This window comes from Tursiops truncatus, chromosome 16 (assembly GCF_011762595.2).
Source record: "Tursiops truncatus isolate mTurTru1 chromosome 16, mTurTru1.mat.Y, whole genome shotgun sequence".
Taxonomy (NCBI): Eukaryota; Metazoa; Chordata; class Mammalia; order Artiodactyla; family Delphinidae; genus Tursiops; species Tursiops truncatus.
Window position 1 is genome coordinate 80677006 of NC_047049.1, and position 25274 is coordinate 80702279.

The 25274-nt window shown below is 43.9% G+C and overlaps 2 protein-coding genes across 12 annotated transcripts in view; one reads left to right on the forward strand and one right to left on the reverse strand.

Moving 5' to 3' along the window:
• The window catches only part of EGLN1 (egl-9 family hypoxia inducible factor 1), a 57086-nt gene extending 50832 nt beyond the window's left edge, over nt 1-6254 (forward strand). For 2 of the 3 annotated variants that reach the window (XM_004310255.4, XM_019941585.3), the window contains 2 exons: nt 2611-2678; nt 3705-6254. In XM_004310255.4, the coding sequence (XP_004310303.2) occupies nt 2611-2678; nt 3705-3769 (133 nt within the window). In that variant the 3' untranslated portion in view covers nt 3770-6254. The remainder of the gene's footprint in view (nt 1-2610; nt 2679-3704) is intronic. The other variant, XM_073793669.1, reaches the window with a different exon arrangement.
• SPRTN (SprT-like N-terminal domain) lies at nt 646-25274 on the reverse strand. 9 transcript variants are annotated; one of them, XM_019941581.2, is made up of 6 exons: nt 25133-25274; nt 24727-25001; nt 23608-23707; nt 19628-19756; nt 16641-16908; nt 646-1153 (listed from the first exon to the last, which is right to left on the reverse strand). In XM_019941581.2, exons 1-6 carry the CDS (start codon nt 25133-25135, stop codon nt 948-950), a joined length of 981 nt encoding a protein of 326 aa, XP_019797140.1. In that variant the 5' UTR covers nt 25136-25274; the 3' UTR covers nt 646-947. The 9 variants fall into 9 exon arrangements, with proteins under 9 accessions (XP_019797140.1, XP_019797141.1, XP_019797142.1 ...); XM_019941582.3 differs by lacking the exon at nt 646-1153 and adding an exon at nt 2228-3024; XM_019941583.2 differs by lacking the exon at nt 646-1153 and adding an exon at nt 5809-8493.

Below are 25274 nucleotides of genomic sequence, written 5' to 3' on the forward strand. Positions count from 1 at the left end.
ACTCCTCCCCTTCAGGAAGAAGTGGTCAAGAGCACGTAGGGTAGGAGGGGGTGGCTGGGGTGAACATGGACATTTTCTAATGCGTACTTTCCTGCTCTTCACCTGCCTTTATCAGAGGGCCTCGGTCGTAACTGTTTAATTTGAATAATTCTGTAAGATGGATTCACAGTTGGTACCAAATGCTTGTGAGTCTCTTTGCACAGCCACTCCGTGTCTGGGGTCAGTCAGGGGAGCACGGGGCTCCCGTCTTCCCTTAACTATGATCCATTCTCGGATCTGGTGAGAGTATTCACTTGGGGAATAAAGATTAGATAGAGAAGGGAAAGGGCAACTTTGTTAAAGGTGGTCCGGCAGGGGTGGGGGGCAGAGGGATGACGTAGAAAAATGATACAGAAGAGAAAAACACATAACCAGAGAGTAGAAATACAGAGGAAGAAGAGTAGAGCAAAGGCAAGTGGAGAAGAGGTATTTGGGAGTTAATGTTAGAAAACTCACCCTCAGCTTCAACAGTAAGCGTCTGTGAGGCTTGTTACACGCTCCTCTGCATTATTTTCTACGTTACACTCTCTTCCTACAAAGTTTAGTTTTCTAAACCTATTATGTTTAACGTATTCTTAAAAACATTTCTTTTACCATTTACCATGACCCAATTAAAATGTTTATTAAAATGGAAGATGTTACAGACATTGTTATCAAAATGAATATTTGGGAAAAAAAAGTGCTACTTTTTAAATACCTATTTTTCATTGTAGAAGGGACTTTGAACCTTACAGTAGTGAATCACTGGCACGCGTTTGCCTAGGTCCCTTAGATACACTGGGAGAAGAGCTGCCTCTTGATAATGATGTTAGAGACGGGCCAGCAGTTGATGAGGTTCAAGCTCTGGAGACTTTGTCACCTGTCCCTCCTTCTGGCTTCTCTCCGAGCCATGTCGCCTCAGCCGTAATTCATCGTAGTGAGTGCCGGCTGAGTGGTGTGGCTAGCGGCCAAAAGAATCCCTGGGTGGAGGCCGGGGGTCCCGTCACATCACACGGCGCGCCGTCCTGAATCCCCGCCTCGCCTCCCGTGCCCCCGGTGCCCGTCTCTGCCCTAGAGACCGCTTCACAGACATTGCTTTTTATGGAATCTCGGATACGGTGTGGTTGTAGCCTTTCTAGATGAAGACAGAACCGACATTTTAGGTGGTAAATAGATGGCAGACGATTAGGGAGTGCTCCAGGGGTTTGGAGGAGGGAGACAGGCCTGTTGAATTGGAATCGATGGGTCCAGTGTCACCACTGGGCCTGGAGTGTGGGGAGCAGGGAGTAGGGCAGCGTCGGCCTCTGCCGGGAGCGGGGGCGGCTGTGGAAGTCCCAGCAGAGGGGGACGTGGGGACGACGGGCCTCTAAACAGATGGCTGGAGGGAGAGGCAGGGGAAGCAGAGCCACGCCTGCTGCTCTGCAGCTGTCTTCTGGGAAGGCCTTGGGGCAGGTGTTAGAACTCTGATGACTACGTAACTGAAAGTGCAGGGCAGGTGCGGAAGACATACCGAAGTGTTTGTGCGTGCACTTCCCTATTGCCACGGCCGCCTGACAGGACAGAAGAGGCTGCGTGGCAGGGGAGGGGCTGGAGCTCTGGACGCCGGGAGGCCAGACCTCGAGCTCAGCTCTGCCCCTTTGCAGCTGAGTGGCCTGGGGCTTCGGCCTTCCCCGCTGCCCAGACTCCCAGCCTCCACTCTACTCTGCCTTTGACTCGTTGCTTCCGACCTGTTACAGGATTTAGTTCTGCCACGTTTGCTGGCTCTTCATTTGATCAGTCAGTGTTGCTTTGCCCCCAGCGAACACTGGCCAGAAGCCGCAGGACACTCTGACCGATGGCTGCGTTCTACTCAGGCGCTGGTCACGTGCAGCGGGCTTCCACTTCCTGTGGTGTGTGCACGTTTCCCACGTTATTGGTACCAAAAGCTGTAATTAAGTGGTATTTAATAAACCAGAGATTCTTCAGTATTTGTGAAATGAGATATTCCAAGTGAGTGATGAAATTTTCAGAAAAATGAAACAAAACAAAGTATAATTGCTTTGATAAAAATCCTAAAACATTCTTAGCATAATGTAACTTTCTTGATGACTCCAGGTTGTAAAATTGTAAACCCCCATCACGATTCTTTGCCGGTATGTGTGTAGTGATGTCCTTAGAAGTGGTGGAGACTTAGCCCTCCCTTGCTCTACAGGGCCCCTGGCCTTGAGTCTTTCTCTGTTTTTCTTTTAGAACTTGTGCTATTGATAGCGTGCTTCTTCTGTAACAGCCACTCTTACCTTCTTACTGTCTGTTTCTGATCTGCTGTGGGCTTGCAAAACAGATAATCAAGTAGGTTAAGTAGGTGTTAAGAAAGTCATAAAAACTCATCAACTCTGCAACATGAATTTTAGCTACTCCTGGCTCTCTGCCATACTCCTGAGCACTGGGACTACTGGTTAAGTGAGTGGGCTGTTGCTCCGCTCCCTTATCATCTGATGTCACCCCAAGTTAGGCATTATTTTGGCGTTACAAGTTTTAGTAGACCTTTGCAACAGAATACCCTTTGTTTTCCCCAGTGTGATCATTCTTACCCTATTCTGAATTTTCTTTTAGGTACGCAATAACTGTTTGGTATTTTGATGCAGATGAGAGAGCACGAGCTAAAGTAAAATATCTAACAGGTAAACATCTGGGGCCAGGGTACACCGGAAGGAAGAGACCCCGCAGCCAGGCAGGGCTTTCCGTGAGCCAGAAGACTGGCTCCTTGTTTCCGTCTGATTCTTAATTCCCCTATTGAAGAGGGCTGCTCTTAAGTCATCTTCATTGTTATCTTGAACCGTCACAATTGCCCAAAGATGAGGAAAGTTTGAGACAAAGAAGTCTGGGAAAATCATTTGAGTCCAAGCTGAGTTTTTCTGTGGTAATCCTTTTCAGTCACAGGCTGGCTTCCTCTCATTCTCCCCGCAGAGGAAAGGTAATAATATCCTTTCCGTGTTAGATGTACGTGCTCTGAAGAGTACTCCAGGTCTGCCATGTAAAATGTGGACATGAAGAAAATTAATACAAAGGGGATGAATTGACATGCTGAAACCAGTAAAGCAGACAGGCACGTGGAGTCCACGTCTGCCAGTGGCGTCCATAGGTCACCCCCAGTTACGGGTTATCTCCTGGAGCGGTTGGGTCTGAGGTTTCCATCGGATGGACCACTGACCTGTCTTGTCTTTAACCCTACCTTGTATCTCCACAAACCTGCTCAAGTTCGTTCATATTACTGATTTAACTAGCTGTATATTCATGAGCCCGTTGATAATCCCACATCAGCCTTTTATAAAACTATAAAAATTGAATGTTCACGCATTTTCTGTGTATTTTTAAAGTTTATTTGTGACAGAAGCCTAGTACTGTGCTTTCAGTGATGCTGAACACACTGTGCTCTTACAGCAGTTTGATTTGCTTTTCAAATAAAAGGAGACAAAAATCATTATCTCTGTGTAGAGAATGATTTTTCCCTTTGAGGGTTTACTAGTTCAGCGTCTGTGCATGCCTCGTAATACAGTCCTGAGGGTAACTTTTGGAAGTGCAAGCATGATCATTTTCAGATGATGTGTGTTTGCAAAGCTGAAACGCTGTGCATACTGTTAGGAACTTAGTGGGAAGCAGTACTCTGGTGCTTACTGAATGAATGAATTTTTTTTTTTACCTTGCAGGTGAAAAAGGTGTGAGGGTTGAACTCAATAAACCTTCTGATTCAATCAGTAAAGACGTCTTATAGAGCCTTTGATCCAGCAATACCCCACTCATCTACAGTAATTATTGACGCTGTTTGTTAACTTGTGAATACGAATAAATGGGACAAAGAAAATAGACCACCAGTTGGCAATTTAAGGAAACCAACAACTTTTTTGTGTTGCATCAAAACGAAGATTTTGACTGTGTGGCTTTGTACTGCATGATTGACTCCAAACCTGTGATGGGAGGAATATAAGTTATCAGCTGAAAGTGGTATTTACATCTGGACATGAGATAAGTGCCCTAGGTGGAACTTTTTCATTCTTATATTTGCCAGGTCTGTCGTCTAGCTGACTGCATTGCATCGCTCCCTTTTTTATATAGTCAAGTTTGAATTTGAAGTAATTTTTATATGATCAGGTACAATTTATCAAAACTGAATTGAGAAAAAAATTACAGTATTATTCCCCCAAATAGCATCAATCTATTTTTGTAAACCTCTTCGTACTATTAAATTTTGCCCTAAGAGGCCTCTTATAATGATTGTTGCCAGTGACTAATGATTACTTTAATTTTCTTTTTACTTAAAATAAGAAAAGGAGCACTTTAATCACCAGCTGAAAAATCCGATTGTTTTGTGTCCTGTCTTACACTAATTTGGACTCTTAGAAATTGCTGCTGTTGTTTTCCTGACATTGTTAGTAGTGAAACATAACAGTAAAAACCATCACCGTTTACTACCAATAACTTTTAGTTCATGCTTTGTAAGAAAACATACACAGTAAAAAGGTTTTATCTTTTAAGTTACATTTAAAAAAACTAAAGTGACTGGCACTAAATGAACTTGAGGTTATCCTCAGCATCAAGTTCCCAAGATAAAGGGCGTTCTTATGCTTTCAGGTATATATATCCTATAGATGTAGAAGATACTGTCCCCTTTCCTAAGACTTTTCCTTTTGCTTCCCGTCAAGTTGATTGTACTTTCAATTTTGCTGTTAACGTTTTCCTCCTACTCCTGTGCCCATCTGGTCAGCAGATCAGCACCTCGTTCCTGTTGGGTAGCGTCAAGGGGAGGCTGTGCGCATTCAGACTGAACGGTGTTGGTAGAGACTTAACGTTAGTGACGCCTCAGACCACTGCTGACACACTCCCCAGACATGACGCTCTTCGTCAGTACCGAAAGATGGATGTTTAGCTTACAAACACGAAACACAAAGCAGAAAAACAGATACTTTTATGTTTCATGAGTTTGCTTTTTCACTTTTCAGGAAAAAAAGAGGGAATACTACAAAATCACACAAGGCCTCCCAGACTTCTGTCATTTAACACCTGAATTAGGATGGGTGTCTTAGACTTCAGTTTCCTAGGCTCTTCAGCAAAGCCCTAAGGGTGGTATCTGTATTTTGCGTGAATTATGGGTGTAAGACCTTTGCCCACTTCAGTTTTCTATCTCTATCCTTAATCTTCTTTGCCAAAATAATGTGAGTGTACAGAAATATTTCTGTATATTTCAACCTATGACAGTTTTAGCATCTGTATAGTTTGTACTCAATTAGAGACCTTTTCTATGGAAAGCTCAGTAATTTTTATTAAAAGATTGCTATTGTTCATGTAAAACATGAAAAAAAATTGTTTAGTGAACTGACAGTGTGGACTTAGGGTGGGATTGAATATTCAGTATTGTGATCTCACTTCCGGAGAACTTGCAGGAGACAATTACAGTTGACTGTTGTTTTTCCTCGCCCGCGTGCAGTTTCGTTCCGCTTCCTCTCCTAGTTCCATAGAATACAGCGGAGCGTCTCGACAGTAAGTGCCTCTGCCCCCTGCCCTCCACACTCCCGGAGCGCAAGTTGTCTTTGCCACCCGGCCTGCGGTGCAGTGCGCTGCCTGAGGCCACAACTCAAAAAGCGCTGTTATTTTTAGGTCTAGTAGAAATCGTATGATGCGGATGGGAGGCTTGTCTGTGAAGGTGTACAGCAACAGCCTTTTAATCTGGGAGCCCCTGTGTCATTCAGATGTGTTTCTCTGCAGTTGTGCAAAGTGTCAGATTCTACTACCTGTGGGTTTTGCTCACCAGACAGGTTTTAAGTTTTGGTTTTTTGTGTTTTTTTGTTTTTTGTTTTTGGAAAAGTTTATATAAGTTCTTGGAGATTGTTGTGAAAGGATTGAGAAATCGGGATAGCCATTCCTTTAATATCCATTTAAAATCTGTTCATTTCATGTTAGTGGGACCGTTAACTTGTCACCAAGCAGGACTCTATATAAAACAAAATTTAAAACTTTTTGTGGCCTATATGTGTTTAATCCTGGTTAAAGATAAAGCTTCTAATGCTGTTTTCATTCACCATATTAACCAGCCGTAAAACACAGACCTTTATCCACAGCAGGCAAAGAATTTGAGGATTCATCTACAGATAGACTATAAAGTCATGTAATTTGAGAAGCGGCGTTTCATTATGAAAAAGCTCTCCAGATGCTTGTAAAGCTAATCTAATTAAAAAGATGTATAAATGTTCTTGAAAAAATTATGCTTCTTTCCGCCTGTCTTGTTTTTTTTTAATCCTTTATCATACACTGACTTTCTTAATGGGCCCTTCCGTCAGATAATGTGCTTTTCTATCACACATCTCTGGTTCAGTCCAGAGCGTTTGGTATTGCTTTTTATAAATGATAACGGGGAAGAGAGAGAACAGTAAACATGGGAGTCCGACAATTTCAGCAACATCCTGGGAGTAGCTGAACTGGGTCCACGGGCTCCATGACCTCTGGCTGGATTCTCAACATTTGGATTCTTGCCCTTTTACTAGGATTTTTATGCTGTCGAGCATATCTGTGTCACCTCTCCGCTGCAAAAAGGAAGGGCCACTAGGTTCTATCGCTGGCCGTCACAGGTGTCCCATGTGTGTATGCAAGAAACTGAAGAGCTCTCACAATATGAGGTCAATATACAAGTTCATTTATCTCTTATTTAAAATATTTTTCGGTATGGTGTTTTTGTTATATCCCAACCTATCCTGGGGCATTTGGACAGTTGTGCTGAAATATAGCTGCGTGGATTAAAGGAGAGGGCAGATGAGCTAGGGATGAAGACTTAGTTAAATTTGGTAGTGTGGTAAAAGAGCACAGCCAGGATTGACAAATCGGTTTAGTTCTGGCTCAGCCACTTAGTTGCGTGACCTTCGGAGCCCTTTTCATCTGAAACAAGCACAGTAGCTCCAATCTTAAGAGTCGTGCGCGACCTAAATGAAACACGTTATTCCCAAGACACACAGGGTTCAAGGATGAGAGTGTATCTCGGCTGTGGGTGGCAGTTATATGTATTTATACCATATATTTGATCATATAATTGTACATGGACTTTCAGAAGTACCCAGTCTCCACTGCTTCAAGAATAGGTTTTTAGACATCTTAATGCCAGGAATGCGTTCTCCAGATTCTGCCGTTGATTTTAAGGCAGAGTCTTCTCATGATGTTGACCAGCAAGTAAATTTCACCTGAACCATGGCAGTGCTCAAGGACGGACCATTGGACCAATGATATGTATAAAGGGCGTGGCCTCATGAGCCGGGAAGAGCTTTACAAGTAGAAAACACTTAAATATAAACCAGTTCATAAGACAGGGAGAGCCTACGCAGCTGCAGGCGGCTAAAGCTCTTCGTATCGAATGGATAATTTCTGCGCTCTGAACAGGTGGTGTAGAGGTTACTGGATAGGGAGTTACTGGATGAGACCTCTCTTTCATTGAGATTAGGCCTTTTTCTGCCAAAATTGTTATATTTCTATGCTTTTCTATAAAATGCCTTTACAGTTAGAAAGTCAAAGGTATAAATGCACACGTAGCTAAGTCAGCTTGTTTTGTAGGGGTTGTTAAGGAAAACAGCCCCTTGTGTCCTTCCCCTGAGAAAAGATTTCACCTCTTCTAAGTGATTCTTTGGGTGTGTGCCCGGTTCTTAATACAGTTGCGTCACGCGGGCCTCTCACTGTTGTGGCCTCTCCCGTTGCGGAGCAACAGCCTCCGGACGCGCAGGCTCAGCGGCCATGGCTCACGGGCCCAGCCGCTCCGCGGCATGTGGGATCTTCACGGACCGTGGCACGAACCCGTGTCCCCTGCATCGGCAGGCGGACTCTCAACCACTGCGCCACCAGGGAAGCCCGCGTCGCTACATTCTTGATTCTTCATTGTCCGACATTTATCTCCTAACTTCCCCACATGGAAGGTAAGAATACAGGTGTCTCTCCAGCCCTCCTCCACTGCCCCTGCGACACCTCCCCGATCTCCTTACATAATTACATTGTAACTTAGGTCACATTAATGTTAGACTATCTGGGACTTCCCTGGCGGTCCTTCCCTGGTGATCCAGTGGTTAGGACTCTGCGCTTCCACTGCAGGGGGCACGGGTTCGATGCCTGGTTGGGGAACTAGGATCCTGCATGCCGCGCGGCGCAGCCGGTGGGGGGGGGAGGGGGGAAAGGCTATTTGTGCTAATTCAAAGGTGAGACGCAGAATAAACCATGATGACTTTCCCAGTTTACTTTTTTCTTTATGTCTTGCTTGATCTTTTGTTTTCCCCTGTGGCGTCTAACCTGCAGGAACCTGGAGTGGTTGCCCTTTGTGCCTGGCGCACAGCTGCCTTCCCTAGACCTCCTTCCACATTGTTCTGGAGATCCTATCACCACTCTCCGTTGGGTCTCCCATTTCCTGGGTCCCATGTCTTCCTCCATGTTGGTTTAGTTCCTCAATCTGGTGGGCCTGGCCTTCAACGCGTTCTGTGAAAGAGTATGTGAGAGCTCAGTTTCCTGAGACCAATGTCTGTTGGTTTTTTTTGACCCTCACATTTAATTGGTAACTTGCCTGAGTTTAGAAATCTAGCTTGGAAATAATTACCCTTCAGACTTTTGAAGGCACTGTCCAGGTTCTAAGTCGCAGTGTGGATGCTGAGAAATCTGAAGCCGTTCCTGTTTCTAATTCTTTACATGCCATCTGCTTTTCCTCTGTGGAAGCTCACGGAATAATTCTTTGTCCCCAGGGCTCCACCGTTTTACAGTCACCCGTTCTCCGCCAGTACGCTAGGTATGCAAGCTGTAAATTCGTGCCGTACATTCGGGGACATTTTCTTAAATTGTTTCTCCCCTCCACCCTCTCTGCTCTTTCTGAACCCGAGTCATTCAGACAGTGCACCTCAGGTTTGAGCCAGCTGCTGTCGTCTGCTTCCTCTGCGTCTTTGTCCTTTACCGAGGAGACGTGTCTTTTTCAGTTCTGCCCGGAAGGGTTTCACGTCTGCTCTCACGTTTTTAATTTTCAAGAGCTCTCTTTTATGTTCTCTAAATTTTTAAAATATAGAAAAACCTATTCTGTTGAATAGACACAGTATTGAACGTTGTTTTCTGTTTGATTTCATTTTTGTCTGTCAGGTTAGAAGCTTTCCTCCCAGGTCTGATAGTTCTTGCTTGTGTGTTCATATTTAAGGGGGGAGTACCTGAGCTTCTGGTTTTCCAAGGAATAGTAGTTGCTGCCTAAATCTGAATCTCTTTCACTGTCTTCCCAACAAAGTCACCTATAACCTATACCTGCAGCGTAACTGTGAGACACAGAAAAAAGTTCATCTAGAGCCGGCATCAGAATTCCTATGAAGGCAGAGTCAGGTGGAAACTATATGGTAAAGAGACAAGGGCAGGGGGCCTAGCTGTGGCAGTACACAGGGCAAGAACACAGGGCCCCCAGCACGAGTGATGGGGATGCTGACGCCTCACACCAGTGCCTCACAGCGCTGCCCACGGGATCATCAAGGGGAAGTCTGAATGAGATTGAAGGGGGCTGTGTGAGGAATGTACCGTGTCTGGGACAGGGGGAGATGTCTCCTGGAGGCTTGATGATAAAATGAAAGGAGGAAGTAAGGGTCTTAGAAAAGTAAAATTACAGAATCAGGTGAGACTCCAAGCCCCAACACACCTCACAAAGAAAAGTGTCATCTCTTGAGAAATACCGTATTTCACTGTTCCAACAGAAGAAAACACTCTTGAATCAGAAACCCCTCATCCTTGCCTACATCGAACCAACTGTTTCTGCAAGTCCAGGAAAAGAATACCTTTCAAAATGAGCCGAAAAGGGAAGAAAATACCTACAAACACTACTATCTATAAGAAGAAAAAAAACGAGAAGTATAGCTGCTGAAAATTCTCCCCTCAACCATAAGGCAGAAAACTGCAACAATATTCGGTGTGCATTAAATATCCTCCAACAGAACTTGGCAGGAAATAAAAACTAACACCTGAAATTCGAAATTCAAAACCTCAGAACAAAAATGGTCCAAAAGACTCCTCAGGAAGCTGTGAAACAAGAGCTGATGTAACTCAGTAGAGAAATTGAAAATGACAAAATTAAAAAGATTAAATTGTGAGGTACCCCAGGAAGAATAGATTCAACTGAATATATAATGGTCATTTAAAAAAAAAAAAAAAAGTAGGAAAGCAGCCCAAAGTACAAAATAAAATAGGCACAAAGAGTTGGAAAGCCGGATGGACACATACACGCCTGCCATACCAATGAGAATGAACAGTCTACAAATAACCACGGTGGCTCTCACAGACATGCCAAGAAGCTAGACTCCATCCTCCCCTCGGGGATCCTATGGAGGTGGCTATTTGAGTATCTGATGGTAAGAATGCAACTGAACAGGTGTCTGGGTGCATCTTACCTTCCCTGTGGAATTATTTTAAATGTATACAAATACATAAAGGAACCCTGTGAGGAATCTTTTGTTAAAAAAATCCAGTTTTCTTTCATGTAGATGCAGATTTTCATGTATTTAGTTTGCAAAGCATGCTTATAACCTGGAATGATTTGGGTCTTAAGAATATCCTATCTTGAAAATACAAACTTTGATTCTTCAGGGAAGTATGGGAACGAGTCAGTGTTACATTAAGATGTTTTTGCAAAAGCAGGTAACAGTGGAAGTTGAGAAACACCAAGAATTTAACAGGCCCCTCTTCTTTCTTCTAGACCTCTGACACAGGGGCAAAGGACATTATGTCCTAGGAAGCTTTCAGACTAACCTAGATGATACACAACAAAATAAGAAGTACCAGACATTCAAAGGAAGAGTGCTGTGATTTTGAAAGCAGTAGAAAGTATAGGTCCCACCGCGTCTGGAAGACATTCTGTTGGGGAGTACCATGCTTTGCCATATGTTTGTTAAGTGTTCAGAGTGGAAGGTGAAATGAAAACAAGGCTGGGGAGATTACAGTGCCCTGTAGATCAGTCCTCGTTTGTCTGAACAAGCACACACTCTTGGCCATGCTGTGTCCCCTCCTCTCTCAGGACTTGAGATCCTAACCTACCGTTTCCCTTTATGGGTCAAAATTAGCAATTACTATGCCCGTTGAAGTTTCTCCCTTATATCCTTTTGGCTTTGCTTTTGCCTTCGGTTTTTCAGAGAAATTTAATTTACTAAGAGCGCCATCTGGTGTTCAGTTAAGCCAGAGGGTATAAATCTTTTGGTAGGTTTATTAGCACCAGAACTGAAGAAAGCAAACAGCGGCTTGTTTCTGTATTACAGTCTACAACGGTGTAAATTTTAATATTGAGATTCCTGAGTCACTTAAGAAGATCAAGTCTTTCACTTTTCATATCAAAAGGTGTGTGATGATGTGTATGGAATTACATAACTTCTAACATTCTAGTGGAATGTTAGAAAAATAAAGGAAAACCAGAGCTGATCTCCACGTTGCACCCTCTTCTGTTAATTTCAACTCCCCAGGCAATTTAATCTGTAATAATAATTGTCCAATAGAGTTTCACTTCATTTGGTGGATAAGCTACTTAGTCAACAACACACACAACAAACTGCTAAGGCACCAATAGCCTCAAGGACAAAAAATTGAGACAAAGAACAACAGGAACCCACTGCCCCTCAATAAGGACTAACTGCAAAAAGACTTCCGCTTTTTCACCAAGCAGCCCAGTGAGAGGAGATACCGCGTGTGCCCCAGGCACGCGATCCCAGCTGGGTACTAATCTGCAGGGAGATGCAGCGCCTCTTTCACTTTGACATTCTAATTTACTTAAAACTCCTCTAAGCTTTGGGGGAGAAAAAAAAAAAACCCACAAGCTCAGCGCTTTAGGACGACGGGATACTCTGCGAGATGTCTGTCCCATTTCCCACCCACCTTAGAATTTCCAGTTAGGACACGCATTTACAGTCTACTGTGAAAGTCTACTATACTTTCTAGGTCTAAAGTTGCTTTGCTAGATATTGTATAACCTTGACTTTAAAAAACACCGAATTTTTACAGAAGTCAAGTCTGCTCCCCTTCTCCCACCCCATCTCTCCAACATGAAGGGCAACAACATTTAAAGGCTGACCCCAAATGACTGTTATCAGGATAGGAAACTTGCTTTAAAAGGGAAAAACAAACCAACAGAACAGAAAACTATTTTTCTAATATAAATGACAGATTGGGGAGTATCAGCATTCTGAGCGATTGACGCGAAGGCTTATTTAATCCCAAATTTAAAATTAACTTGTTTTCTTGCCAACTAACATTCCCATCCCTTAAAACTGACCAGCTCTTGATTTTACAACCTGAGTATTTCTCGAACCCATCCTCTCTCCTTCCCTGCCACTGCCCCCCTTTCTTCCTCCTGTCTCTGTTGCCCCCGGAGAACTGGTCAAAACACTTCTCGAATGTTCTTGGCTGGCTTACAAGCCTTCCCAACCCTCACTGCACCAGCCCTACCTGAATCAGCAGATGGCCATACAAACTGGATGTAAAGCGCAGAACGTGACGGACGGATGGGTCTTTCTGCCCTCAGGCTCTGCGTACACCTGTCCTGTCTGCAGTCCTTCTCCTGCCATCTTACCCCTCACATCTTACATACACTCCGTCCACTTGGAACAGCTTCGTTCTCCCAGTCGAACGTGCCGGTCTGTTTCCAAGCCTTCGTGTTCCTTCTCTGCAAGGACCTTTCTATCCCCCACCCCGACCCCAGGCGACCCTGACTGGCCCTAGGAGACTCAGCCTGATGCAGAACTTGTCCCTCCGTCCCCTGAAGCCCTGGGCTGTTCTGCTGATCGTCTTTAAGTTCCCGCAGCGCCGGCAGAAGCCCGTCAGAGCACTTACTGCGCTGAAACCACCTCTGCTTGTCTCACTCCCCGACTAGGCTGTAAAGCTCCTTGAGGACTCGGGCTCTTACTTACTTCACAGCCCCAGAACCTTGTACGGTTTTGCACCCCTCCGCCCCCAAAACGTGTTAAACTGCACAAAATTTGTTAAATTGAAGTAGAGAAAATGATCCTCTATGAAAGTGTAACGGTATATATTCAACATAATACACATTTTAAGTCATTTATCTATAAATATTTATTAAATACTATTGTTTAACTTCATGCTTAAGAAATTCAAAACTTGTAAACACTCAACCAGACAGGCTAAAATGAAAAGGACTGACAACAGCGTTAAGACTGCTGAGCGACAAGCTCTATACACTGCGGGCAGGACTGTAAACTGGCAGCATTTACTAAAGCTAAACATAAATGCACCTGGTGACCCTGCATTCCGACTGGGGATATGCTCAGCAGAAATGAGTAAGAACGTTCTTAGCAGCGTTATTCAGAATGGCCAGCCCCAAACTGGAGATAATTGCAATGTCCATTAATATCAGAATGATAGATAAACTCGGGCACATTCATACAAATACTACAGAGCAATGAAAAGACTGAACTTCTGCTACCCATAGCAACAAAGGTACTACTTCATAGTGTTTAAAAACAAGCTAAACTAACCGTGGTGACAGACGAAAACATTGGTTACTCTGGGGTGGTGGGTGTTGGCTGGCGAGAGTTGCCCATAAGGACACTTCATGGCAACTGAAATGCTCTCTAACTGCACCTGCGTAGTGGTCACTCAGCGGGGAACCCAGCTGCACCTTACGGATGTAAAGTCGTGTTGCAACAAAGTTAAGAAAAAGAAAACCTGTGAACTAAGGCCCTGAAAATATGCCAACACACTGGCGGCAGAGCCATGAGACAAAGTAAACTGACCAAACTATCTCTGTCCCTTTGCTGGGACGTGGAAAAGAATGCTTTTTAAAAGAAATATAATTTTTTACATACACAAATGGTATTCCTAAATGGTTTCAACTTTGGCTTAAGGTTCATAATACTGTTTCCAGATGATGGTCCACTTGTACATAAACTAGGCAACTTGGTTATGTTCTACACGCCGTTACTTAGTACTGAGTTTTAACCAGTCATTTCGCTAAAGCTCAACCCTGGCCCACAGAATTCCACTGGCTATTTGTTACCAGCAATGTTCCAAAAGGCATTTATTTTACTCTGCTTACCTACTTTAACCTTAAACCTGCTGCCACCTTTTAGTGAAACAGAGAAATAAAAATCTTTATAATATAGGAAATGTATTTCCTGTTAAAATTTTGAAGAAAAAAAAAAGAAAAACCAAAAGCCTTGAGTACCGGAAAACAACTAGGTTGTATTTTTGGTCAATATGTCCGATACTATGAATATTACCAGTTCTGGGAATGAGTTTTAATATTAATAAAGGAATTTAACCAAACACCTGACAGGATTCCTCACTGACTATTTTAAGGAAAATATGCAAATTAAAAAGATTAACAGATTTAAATACTTTTAAAAGAAAGAACAAAAGTATCTAAAAATTATACATGTATGCACCCAGAAGCAACTCTGGGCTACAGTACACCTACGAGTGAGTATAGCACCCTCAGACATAAAACAGTTTAAGTTACAATCTCATATATGTGTATATAAAATAGAACATCTAATATGGGTGAGCTAGGTTATAATCTGCAAATCCTAGCACTAACCGGGAACTCCTGAGCGGCTGGCACTGTGCTGTGAGGCAATGCGGGTGGGGCGTGAGACCCACTCAGTTTTCAGAGATTGTTTTCAGCTTTTGACTTAGAGGCTGTCACCTGCAAGGCACCAGTCCAGGTGCTCATTAATCTGAGGCTCCAAAACTTCACTCTGACAAACAGGACAGTGAACCATCTTGCTCTGACTAGATGAACTGTTGGCATTCTGCGTTGCAGCTATAGGACGTGAACCACACTTTGGATCGTTACCGCCACTCTGTGTTTGCTCTTTCGCGATAAAAAGGTTGTCGAAAACAGTCCTGTCTTCGAGCCTGGGGCGTTTACTTGGGAATTGATCTTCAGGCCCACCTGCAACCTGGGGTGCAGTCACAGATGTCGATTCCACTGTTTTTAGAGGACTTCTTAGGGATATCTTAGAAGATGTCACCCTCCTTTGAGAGCTAGAAGAGACCGAGTTTTTAGCGATGTCACCAACCGTGAGGCTTTTCATCGGAGACCCACTCACACTTCTGAAAGCCTTGTGTTTGGAGACCGATACTCTCGAGAAGTAGTTGCTTAAAACACTTTGGTGACTGGAACTGCGAGCAGCGGAGACTAAGGAAGTTTTCCCACTTGAGCCGTTCTGTTCAAATGTCACCTCAGGTTTCGAATTGGGTCTTAAGGCATTTGCTGAATGGTCCTGATTTAAAAGATCCTGGGTTTTAACAGCATGTGAAGTGAGACATTTCCCAGATGAAGGCGAATTGCTGGTTCCCCCTAGAACATACCCTTTCCCACTGAAAGGGATTAACAACTGTGTCTCCCCTCTGTTCGGTTTACCTGCAAAAGAAGCAAATACGATTCTTCCTTGGCTCAAAATCAATACCATAACAAATAATAAGCTAATGGATAGCTTTTCCAAATGAAGAAATACTACTTCTGTTCTGCATTAGAACTATGTTGTAATTATCTACTGACGGGAGACGGACAATCCTCAGCAGTCCGAAAGCTGTGGTACTGAGAAAACATGAAGGACAAAAACACCCTCTCATATTTAGATAAGCAGTTCTATCACACAAACATCAACAGCAAAGTAACTTTTACCTTGAAAATTGCTTTTAGTATTCTTAAGTGTCATTCCAGAAGCGAAAAATCTGCTACCACGTTCTTATCTTCCCAACTCACAAAATTGAGGGCATAAAATCTCTCCACATAAATTCTTCTATAGCTTCTCAACTTACTAATGAACACTTCAGATATGAGAAATATAGCTTATGTCTGTGAGTCCTTATCACATCAAATCCACAACTTCCCAAGGGAAGAAGCATTAACTTTAGTAACCTTGTTACCCCTTCAAAAGGCAGTTACTCTAGGGGCTTCCCTGGCGGTCCAGTGGTTAAGACTTCGCCTTCCAATGCAAGAGGTGCAGGTTCGATCCCTGGTCAAGGAGCTAATATCCCACATGCCTCCAGGTCAAAAAACCAAAACAAAACAGAAACAATATTGTAACAAATTCAATAAAGACTTTAAAAAAAAAGTGAGATTACAGAGCTAAAAAAAGTTAAAAAAAAAAAGGCAGTAACTCTGAACTGCACAGGAAAGGGATAAATCCTGAAGATGAAGTACTAGCGTAATACATGTCATATCCTTTTCCCATTCTCCCAATGAAAATACATACATCAACAGAAGTCACCTGGATAGACTCCAACTGATAGGAAGGGGTGTAGCTAGGACTTCTATTCCGGGCACTGTTATCTGAATTACTGTTTTGATTCGGACAGTCTTTGCCTTCTGTTTCTATCCTAATGACCCAGTGAGTCAGGACAGGGAAAGGGACTTCACCCTCAAATTTCAGCAGTGGAAACTACTTCTACTTTTACTCACATGTGTATACAGCAGAGGACAGTTTTCTACCACCATTTCATGGACAACGGGATTTTTTTTTTTCCCTTGAGTCCACACTTGAAAACGTCTACACTAGAAACAATCCTTAAGCTTACCTAATGCCAGGTCCCTGATGGACAGTACTGTCTGCGTTACAGCCACAGCCGCGGAAAAGTTGGGAGCATATAAGCAGAGTTACCTTTATTTTCTGCTTCTGATACTGGCTGCTTTCCTGGTTTTGTCTTTCCTTTGCCTTTTTTTGAGTAGCTCTCTGGTTCCTTGATTTTTATGTAGGTGCCTCCACAGGTTTTCTGGTGCTCAGCCCACCAGTAGTCATGGGCAGAGGGTGCCCTGTTGGTGGCGCGTTTCACGTAGCCGTAATATGGCTTCTTGTGCTGACACGGCCCATTGCAGCGCCACCAGTGTCGCCGGTATTCATCCACCTCGTCGTGGAAAGTATGGTACACCTGGGTCGAGACGAAGTTGTCAGCGTTAAGCAGGCAGGTTAACAAGTGTAAGAGAATATACAAGCAATATATAAGCAGCCCCCCGCCCCCTTTTTCAACTTTCCAGTTTCCCAGAGCTTTCTGAAGTTGTGTTTTGGGAAAGACAGTAACGATATTTAGCTTCTCTTCAAAAGTTCATTTTAATGGGAAACAGCAGCACTTAATTTAGTGCTTCATAAACTGTGTAAAGATAGAAAAAGGTGAGACTAGAAGAAAATTAAAAAAAAACCCAAAAAGCTTCTATAAATGCTAAAAGTTTTAGAACCCCTATTTCTAAACGATGAAAAACTAGGATAAAGACAAGATTTTATATAATGCTGTAATAAATAAGAATTGTTCCCACTGCCAAGCTGAAATCTTCCCCTGTAAGTAAACAAAGGGTCCTGAGGACTGTTTCCTGTAAATGCTGGACCCAAACCTCGTGCAGCGTCTGTCAAACCCGCCCCGCACATGCGCCCGGCTCCGCCCATTTCTTCATAATAAGGCTTCGGGCTATCATTTTATCTGATTATAGGAGAAAAGCTCTCCAGGACTTGAAAGTTCTCAGCCTGTACCCCTAGTGGCTATTACCGCCTGGCACAGGGAAGGTGCTCAGTGTTTGCTGAGTGAAAAGCTTCAAGTCAAATAAAATTCTCTGTAAATGTGCTTTTCAGTCCTTCAACAGGATCCGTCTGTTTCACCCTCTAGATGAAATCTTACTTAGAACCTAAGCAGGAGACAGACAGGACGGCTATAGCCCCCCCACCTCGGGAGTACTGAGGACAGCAGGGCACCGTCTGAAACAGATACTCCTGAAGGACTAAGCACCTTTTCCTCCTGTCCTCTCAGTGAAACGTTACTGTTTATATAAGGAGCACAGCATATGAGTTTTGTTTGTTTAAACCAAGGCATTTAACTCTTTAGTAAAGTCCCCTTGTGGGAAAGAATGCTAAGCTTTCTATAACTCTACAGATAAATAGTTTCATAATCACCATCTCTCCATCATAAGCAAACAAACTCTATTATTTGGCAAGCACGCCAACAACGCAAATTATGGTAGGTGCAGAAGAGACTGAAGGACAGAGGGTCCGGGAGCGAGGAGGCCTGTAAGACCCTGCCCGCTCTCTCATGTTGAGAACACTCCGCTTAACAATTCAGTGGCAAAGACCACAGCGAACTGGATCTGTTTTGCTTGCAGCTTCCGTAATTCCTATAGCCTGGGGATGTAACTTTTTAACAATGTAGTCACTAAAATAAAATTGTTCTCAATGTGGATGCCCTGTGGAGTGTGCTATAATGTGATGTAACCCGTGAAAGCAAGGGGTGTCCACCTGATAAAACCTCCTAGATGAAAACACACAGACATCCAAGATAAAAGGGCATATCCTCTTCCAACTGAACAACAGGAAGTATACTAGGATTTTGCTTAAAGTGTGAATTCTGATGAAGAAACTAAGTCTTTTACACTAGCAACTCCGTAATTCTTGTGCTAATCTGGATTTTATGTGATTGTGTTAATGCAAGCCACTTCCCCGATGTTGAAGGAACTCTGTCCAGTAATTAAATGAGCTCTCTAGAAAATTAAACTGACGGCTAGAGAATACTACACGGAGGGTCAGCACTTCTCGCTTTCCATCACACTGGCCTTTGTTGCCTTTTAAAGGAAGGAAATATCTAAACACACCAAGGCATTTAATCTTTGTAGGAATTAATATTTCTGTTTGGTTCCATTCAATTCCATATTTGCTAAGCGCCTGTAGAGACACTGCACTACACATCTCATGCAGAGGTATGTAAGGACAGGCAAGAGCCGCCCCGTGAGAGGTGTGAAAGCAGAATAAAGGAGTGTAAAAGGTTAAACATCTGCCGAGCAGGTTCCAAGGAGGGAGAAGCTGCATCTCACTGTAAAGATGGAGATCATGTTGACAGAAAATGGGAGAAGTGGCATCTTTTAGGAAGAGGGTATATGAGGACAGGCACGGAGGTGCAAAGTCCAGTTAGAAACGTTAAGACATAAGCAGGGCGGCTGCAGAAGGTAAGAGAAAGGGAAGAGCAAGGTTATCTGAAAAAATGCATCAGTAATAACAAAAACAACTATATTTAATGAGTACTCAAACTGTGCTAAAACGTTTTGCACGTACTTCCTCTAAGCCTCACGGGACCCAACAGGTAGGTGCTGTCACTACCCTCCTTTCACGCGAGTAAACTGAAGCGCAGAAGAAATCTGCGGGTCCCACAGTGAATCAGTGGCACCAGCGTCTGGACGCAAGCAACCTGACTCTTCCTGCTTTTTTGACCCCAGGCTCTGCCATCTCCTACAATATCATGCAGAAACACGAATCAAGACTTCTGAAGAAGGGAATGACATATGAAATGGTGGCAGAATATGGGACAGACTGGAGGAGGACACGACGAGGCAACCAAATTAGGAGCGGACTGTAGTGGTCCAGAAGAGAGGTGCGCAGGCCTGCAGCAACCCTGTGCAACGTGCTGCCCTCGCTGGGGCTGGAGGCACCAGCGTACCGCTGGTGCGGCCGCCCTTCGCCTACGTGGTCCTCGACAGGCCAGGCAGCTTCTCTGGGCCTCTCACTTGCTGTGGAAAATCCTCAAACATAGTATTCGTTTCTACCCAGTTCTCTATGTTCAGGAAGTGCTGAATGAGTAACTGCTGAATATTGAAAATGTGTGTGGCTTTATATACCGTTATATTGGCTCCCGTCAGGCGATTGATGCGATGCATATGCTTACAAAACTCTGGGCCGTGCCCTTCCCGATCTTTATCGTTATTCGTGACAAATAAATAGGCATGTATCATTTCATGCAAGAGGGTCTGAAACAGAGAACAGTCAAATTAATTTGTTATGGTGCTTTTGAAAATAAAAATGCATTTACTTACTCTACCTGGGGTCTTAACCTTCTTTGGATCACAGACTCCGTTCAGATACTGAACAAAGTCATGAACGATCTTTCTAGAAAACTTACATAAGCACACATTCACAAAACTTTGTCTCTATAATATTCAAAGCTCTGTAGGTCCCAGGCTAAGAACTCTTGTTCAAAGAAAGCCTTTTTAATTATTAATAAAAATCCAGTAGAAAAGACTGACAAATCCAACTACATGAAAATTTTAAAATTCTGTATGGGGAAAAAATTTTATAAGTAAAGCGAAAAAAGAAACTCAGAAAAATATATGTGCAACCGTCTCACAGCCTATTAATTCCTAAAATATAAAGAACTCCTAAAAGTCCACAGGGAAATGACCAACAATACAATTTTAAAACAGGCAAATGTCACGGACAGGTCAGAGAAAATGAAACATATATGATCCATAAACATGTGAAAAACGTTCAATGTCATTTATAAAAACAGAAATGCAAATTAATACATTAGTATACCACTTCTTGCTTATCAAGACTGGTAAAACTCCTAAAGTTTGACACCATTAGTAAAGCTAAGGGAAAATAAGCACTCCCATATATCACTGGTAGGAGTGCAAAATGGTACAAATTCTCCTCTCCCTGGGGAGGAGAATTTGATAACATCTAACAAAATTACAAATCCATTTATCGTTGAACTCAGCAATACCCAGACTAAAATGAAAGGCCGCACATATGAGGTATTTTCTCGGTGGCACTGCTTACAAAAGCAAAAGAGTGAGAACAGTGTTTAGCAATAGGGGCCTTGTTGAAAGAAGAGCCACATAATGGAATTCCATGCGGCCATAAAAAAGAAAGAAAAATTTCTCTATGAAATGATCTGGAGGAGGCTACAGACTGTATCATTTTAATGAAAAAAGGCAAAGTACAGAAGAGTATACACAGAATTTTGTATAAGAAGTATGCTATGTGGTGGGGAGGGCATAAGAGTGGATATAAATATTGGCAAAACAGAACAACGATAGAAAAAAGAAACTAATAACAGTATCCTTTAGTAGGTAGAGAGTTCAGAATAGAGGGATGGGGGAGATCAAGATTTCTTTGTGTACAGCTTTCTATAGTTTTGGGATTCTGAATCATGTAAAAATTTAAAACAAACAGTAAAACCTGCTCATTCCACACCAAGGATGCAGCAGTTTAGGTGCGAAGTTAACAAAAGCACTTAAGGCTGCTATTTCATACTTTATTCTAAAAAAAAGTGAATACAAAAAGTGAAAATCATAAAGGTCTTCAAAAGCATACCTTTTTCATAATCCTCCATAGTTTTGTGAAAAAAAGAATTTCCATCAGAAGAACTAGACTGGCATTAATGAATTTTAGTCTTACAAAATTATGCTGAACAGCAAAATGGGAGAATCAAACATTTTAACTTGGTCATTATGAAACCATCCCTTTAAAATTATCAACTCTATCTTTTCAAGAAAATGCCACTCTACTGAGACTTAGAGTCAAAGGCCATTCTACATTTCAGATGTCTCTCAACATTCTAAAATAATGATAACTATTCTCAGAAAGGAGAAACTACTTAGGTTCCTGATTTTTGGTCCAATTTAAACACATCTCGAAAATGGGACATGGCATTGTACTGAACACTTCTATTTTTATATATCTACCATTTTCCACATTTAGGCTCTACACAGCATGGTCCCCAAATACCTCTATTTCCCACCACTGTTCTATATCTGGCCAAAAACAAGTACTTCTGCTCCTAAACATGCCGTAAGTTTAGTGGCCTCGCTTCTGTTCACAGCACTCCCGTTCCTTCTGTCAAGATAGTCTCCTCTACTATGTGTACATGTGAGAATCCAACCTGTCCTGTCAGGTTCACCCCCATGTTTTAGTTTGCAGTGGTAACAGTTCTAAGGGGACAGGACAAGAGCTTTAGGGCCAGGGAATCCAGAGCCTAAAGCGAGGATCTGGTATTCGTGATCCACGTGACCCTGGACAAGTTACACTTGCCCCTCACCCTAATCTTGCAGGGCTGTGGTAAAGGCGAACGCTACAATAACCAGGGTAGTCCGGCACGCAGTAGGCGTGGTGATGTTACTAGTAATAAAATCCACATCTCTGAAGCTTTTCTTGACCTCCTCAAGCAGTTTAAGTCTTTTCCTTTTCTGAGTCCTACTGATTATAATGTAGGCAGCTACTTTCAATACGGGCCAGAGTCCCCCTATTCTTCCTCTGTCCACCTTCCTGATCTGATGTTAGAACTTTCTGCCAACAGCAAATGCTCACTTGAAGCATTAGCACCTATTTCCCATTTTCTTCTTGCCCATTACCTTAAAAAGATAAAAACTGTTCACGTGTTAATTTAATCATTTATGCAACAAATATTCATGAAGCAGTTTTCAGTTAGGGCTGTTCCAATTAGGGCTCCTGGTAAGGTTGATCTGGTTAATCATATTGTTCAACTTTTGTTTTTTCATTTTCACTATTTTTTTTTCTGCTTATTCATTTAATTACCAACGGAGTTGTGTTAACATCTCCAACTATGTGGATTGATTATTTCTCTTTTTGTTTCTGCTAATTGATGCTTCATGTCGTTTAAAGCTATGTTACTACTTTTAGGGTCATTATGTGTTTTTATTTAATAGATTATTCTATCATTATAAAATGTCTCCCTTTTTTCTAGTAGAACTCCCTCCCTTAAAATCTTTAAACTAATACTAATAAAGCCACAGCAGCTTTCTGTTGTCTAGTATTTAGATGATATGCTTTTTCTCATCCTTTTATATTTAACATGTGTGTCTTTATCTTAAGCATGTCTCTGTTAATCTAGGACGTCGTTTCATGTTTTTAACTGGAGTGTTTAATCCATTTACATTTAACATAATAACTGCTGTTTTTATGTCCACCTTTCTCTTTATTTCATCTGGGCTTTGTTCCTTTATTCCTTTCTTTCTTATTAATTGGGTTATTTCTGTTGTACCATTTTACATTTAGTGGCTATTTACCTTTTTAAAAGTGTGGTAAAAAAAAAGTAACATAAAATTTACCACCTTAACCATTTTAATTGTACGGTTCAGTAGTGCTAAGTACATTCACATTGTTGTGAAACCCATTACCTTTTATTACCCTTAAAAACATATTTCCAAGCATGTTTTAACTTATTTCCCATCCACCTATACCACAGGTGGTATTTCTCTACCACCTATGCCCTCTACTGCGTATGTTGCAGGTGATATAATTGGGGCAAGACCACTCACACTGGCTGTGTCTTGGGGATCTTCAGGCAACTATTCGACTCCACTAAACATACTCGGACAGCTCCCACGGCTCCGTTTTGCTAGCAGGAGTGACCACTAGCTCTAGATACGCAGCGTGCCGTCACGCTGCTTTGTTCTGCCAGTCAGCTACACGTCCTGGGAGGACACCATGGTGGCTGAACACAGGAGAATCTGTGTGTCTCAATACAAAGATCTGGATCCTAAGTTTTTCTCTGCTTCTAAACCAACCACTTTGCCTCTCTGAACCTTGATTATCTCATTTATAAAATGAGAACACACCGTGAACATAAACAGGATTACCGTAAAGATCACATTGGGTGACTTACCTGAAAGCCTCTATTTTCGAAACACGATAAGAATATAAGGTAATCACTATTATGTGCCCCACAATAAAAGTTCGCAGTGAGGGAAAACGGGTTTTTTCTTGTTCACGTGCACAAATTAATTTACAGCAGTCTAAACCAGTAACAAGCGTTTCTAAATTACTGAGCTAAGCATCGGGTTCACGCAAAGAATACCTCCACCAGATCCTTTCTTGGTCTCAACTTTAAGAGGGGTTCACTGAGGCGGATGGAACACATTCCGCCCCTGCCTTCGTAGCTGCATATCCCAGCGCACCTGGAAAACAACCACCACAAAACGGTCGCTTAGCAAAGATACGCGAAAGGGAAGCGGACGGGAAAGGGCAACCGCCGGTTCCTTCTCCAACGGTCCAGACTGAGAGGGCTCTCGGGCGCGGGGGAGGGGCTCTCTCTCGAGAGCGCACGCGCAGCCGCTCGGAGGGGCGGCCCCTGCCTTCCGCGCCAGTTAGGGAGGCACCTGAGCAGCAGGAACTCCCCGAACCCCAGCCGGGCCGTAAGAGCTCGAAGAAGGCCGTCCCGTTCTGCCGCTCCCTGCCTCCTCCCTACACGCCACCGTCGGTCAGTCGTCGGTGGCGGTAACGGCCAGGTCTCCAGCAGCCTGTGTCCAGAAGTGTCGAGGAAACCCACATACGCAGCAGCATGGCACTAGAAACACACTTCCGTGTCGTACCTTCATCTCTTACTTCAGGGCGCTTCGCCTCCATCCAAGAGCAAGCGCGGTGGCCTCGAACCGCACTGTCAACTTCTCAACTCCGTTCGTACGCAGCAGCAAGTTACCTGGAGCCGGCATTTCCCGGACTCGGCGTGCCGGAAAGGGCTGCTTTGAGACGCACCCCGCCGTCCCCCGCCCCGAAGATCCCCTGGACCCAGAAGTAGGGAAACGCCGCCCCTTCCCCACCCTGACCCGCGAGCTCGCGGCCCAGCGGCGGTAGCCGCCGAGCCCAGCAGAGACTGCACGCGTCCCGGGGAAGAAAGCAAGCCGCGGCCCCGGCCTCCTTTCCCGGGGTCAGCTTCCGGCTGCTTCTCCCGCCTGGCTCCTAAAGCGCTCCCGTAAGCCCCATCAGAAAACGGTCAGCTCATCGTTCTAACGCCAAGGAACGTCCCCTTACCAGCCAAACCGCCGCGGGGTGGGCCACAGGGCTCCCCTGACGCTGTCTGGGCGGGACAGAGAAGGGCAGGGAAGGGACACAGGACCGAGGGGCCGCCTGCCCCCAGCTCCTCAGCGCCAGCTGAGGCCGCCGGCGCCCCCCGCCCGCGGCGCGGCTCGGGACTCACAGCGTCATTCGCATGCTCCACTTCACCTCGACCGCCTCCAGATGGCCCCAGAAGAAACGGTCGTTGAACAGCATAAACAGGGCCTGAATATCGGGGGTGGGGTCCACCAGCTCCCAGGACGCGTCCACCAGAGACAGAGGCTCCTGGGCCGGATCGCGCTCCAAGACCTGCAAGTTCCACTCCTCCTGAAGCTGCAGCGCCAAAACCAGGTCCTCATCCATGGCTGCCGGGGGACTCCACGTACCGGAGCCTCGGACGGCCGGGTCGAGCTCCTCCTAGGAGATGCCGGCCCACGGGTCAGCCCACCGATCTCGCGAGACTCAGACAAACTGCCCCGACAACGAGAACGGAACTTGTCCCAGACGCCGAAGTAAAGCTTCTGGGGCTCAAAGAAAAAAGAACTCACCATGACAGCACGTCCCAGTGGGCTCAAAACTTGGGTTCCCAGGGCTTGAGCCGGAGGCAGGTTTCAGAAACCTGGTTACCGCCTTCTCGGTTCGCGAGTAACGTCAAACACTAACGTCACGCTCGGTTCTGGCGCAGCACCT

Bases quoted from the DNA above. Each gene is read 5' to 3' on its own strand.
- SPRTN (XM_019941577.3), bottom strand. The intron at 16,909-19,627 runs GTATATAAAGCC...GTCTCGACCCAG, and splicing joins TGACGGGAGCCAATATAACG to GTGTACCATACTTTCCACGA. The intron at 15,398-16,640 runs GTAACTCTGCTT...CTTCTTTTGCAG, and splicing joins ATCAGAAGCAGAAAATAAAG to GTAAACCGAACAGAGGGGAG.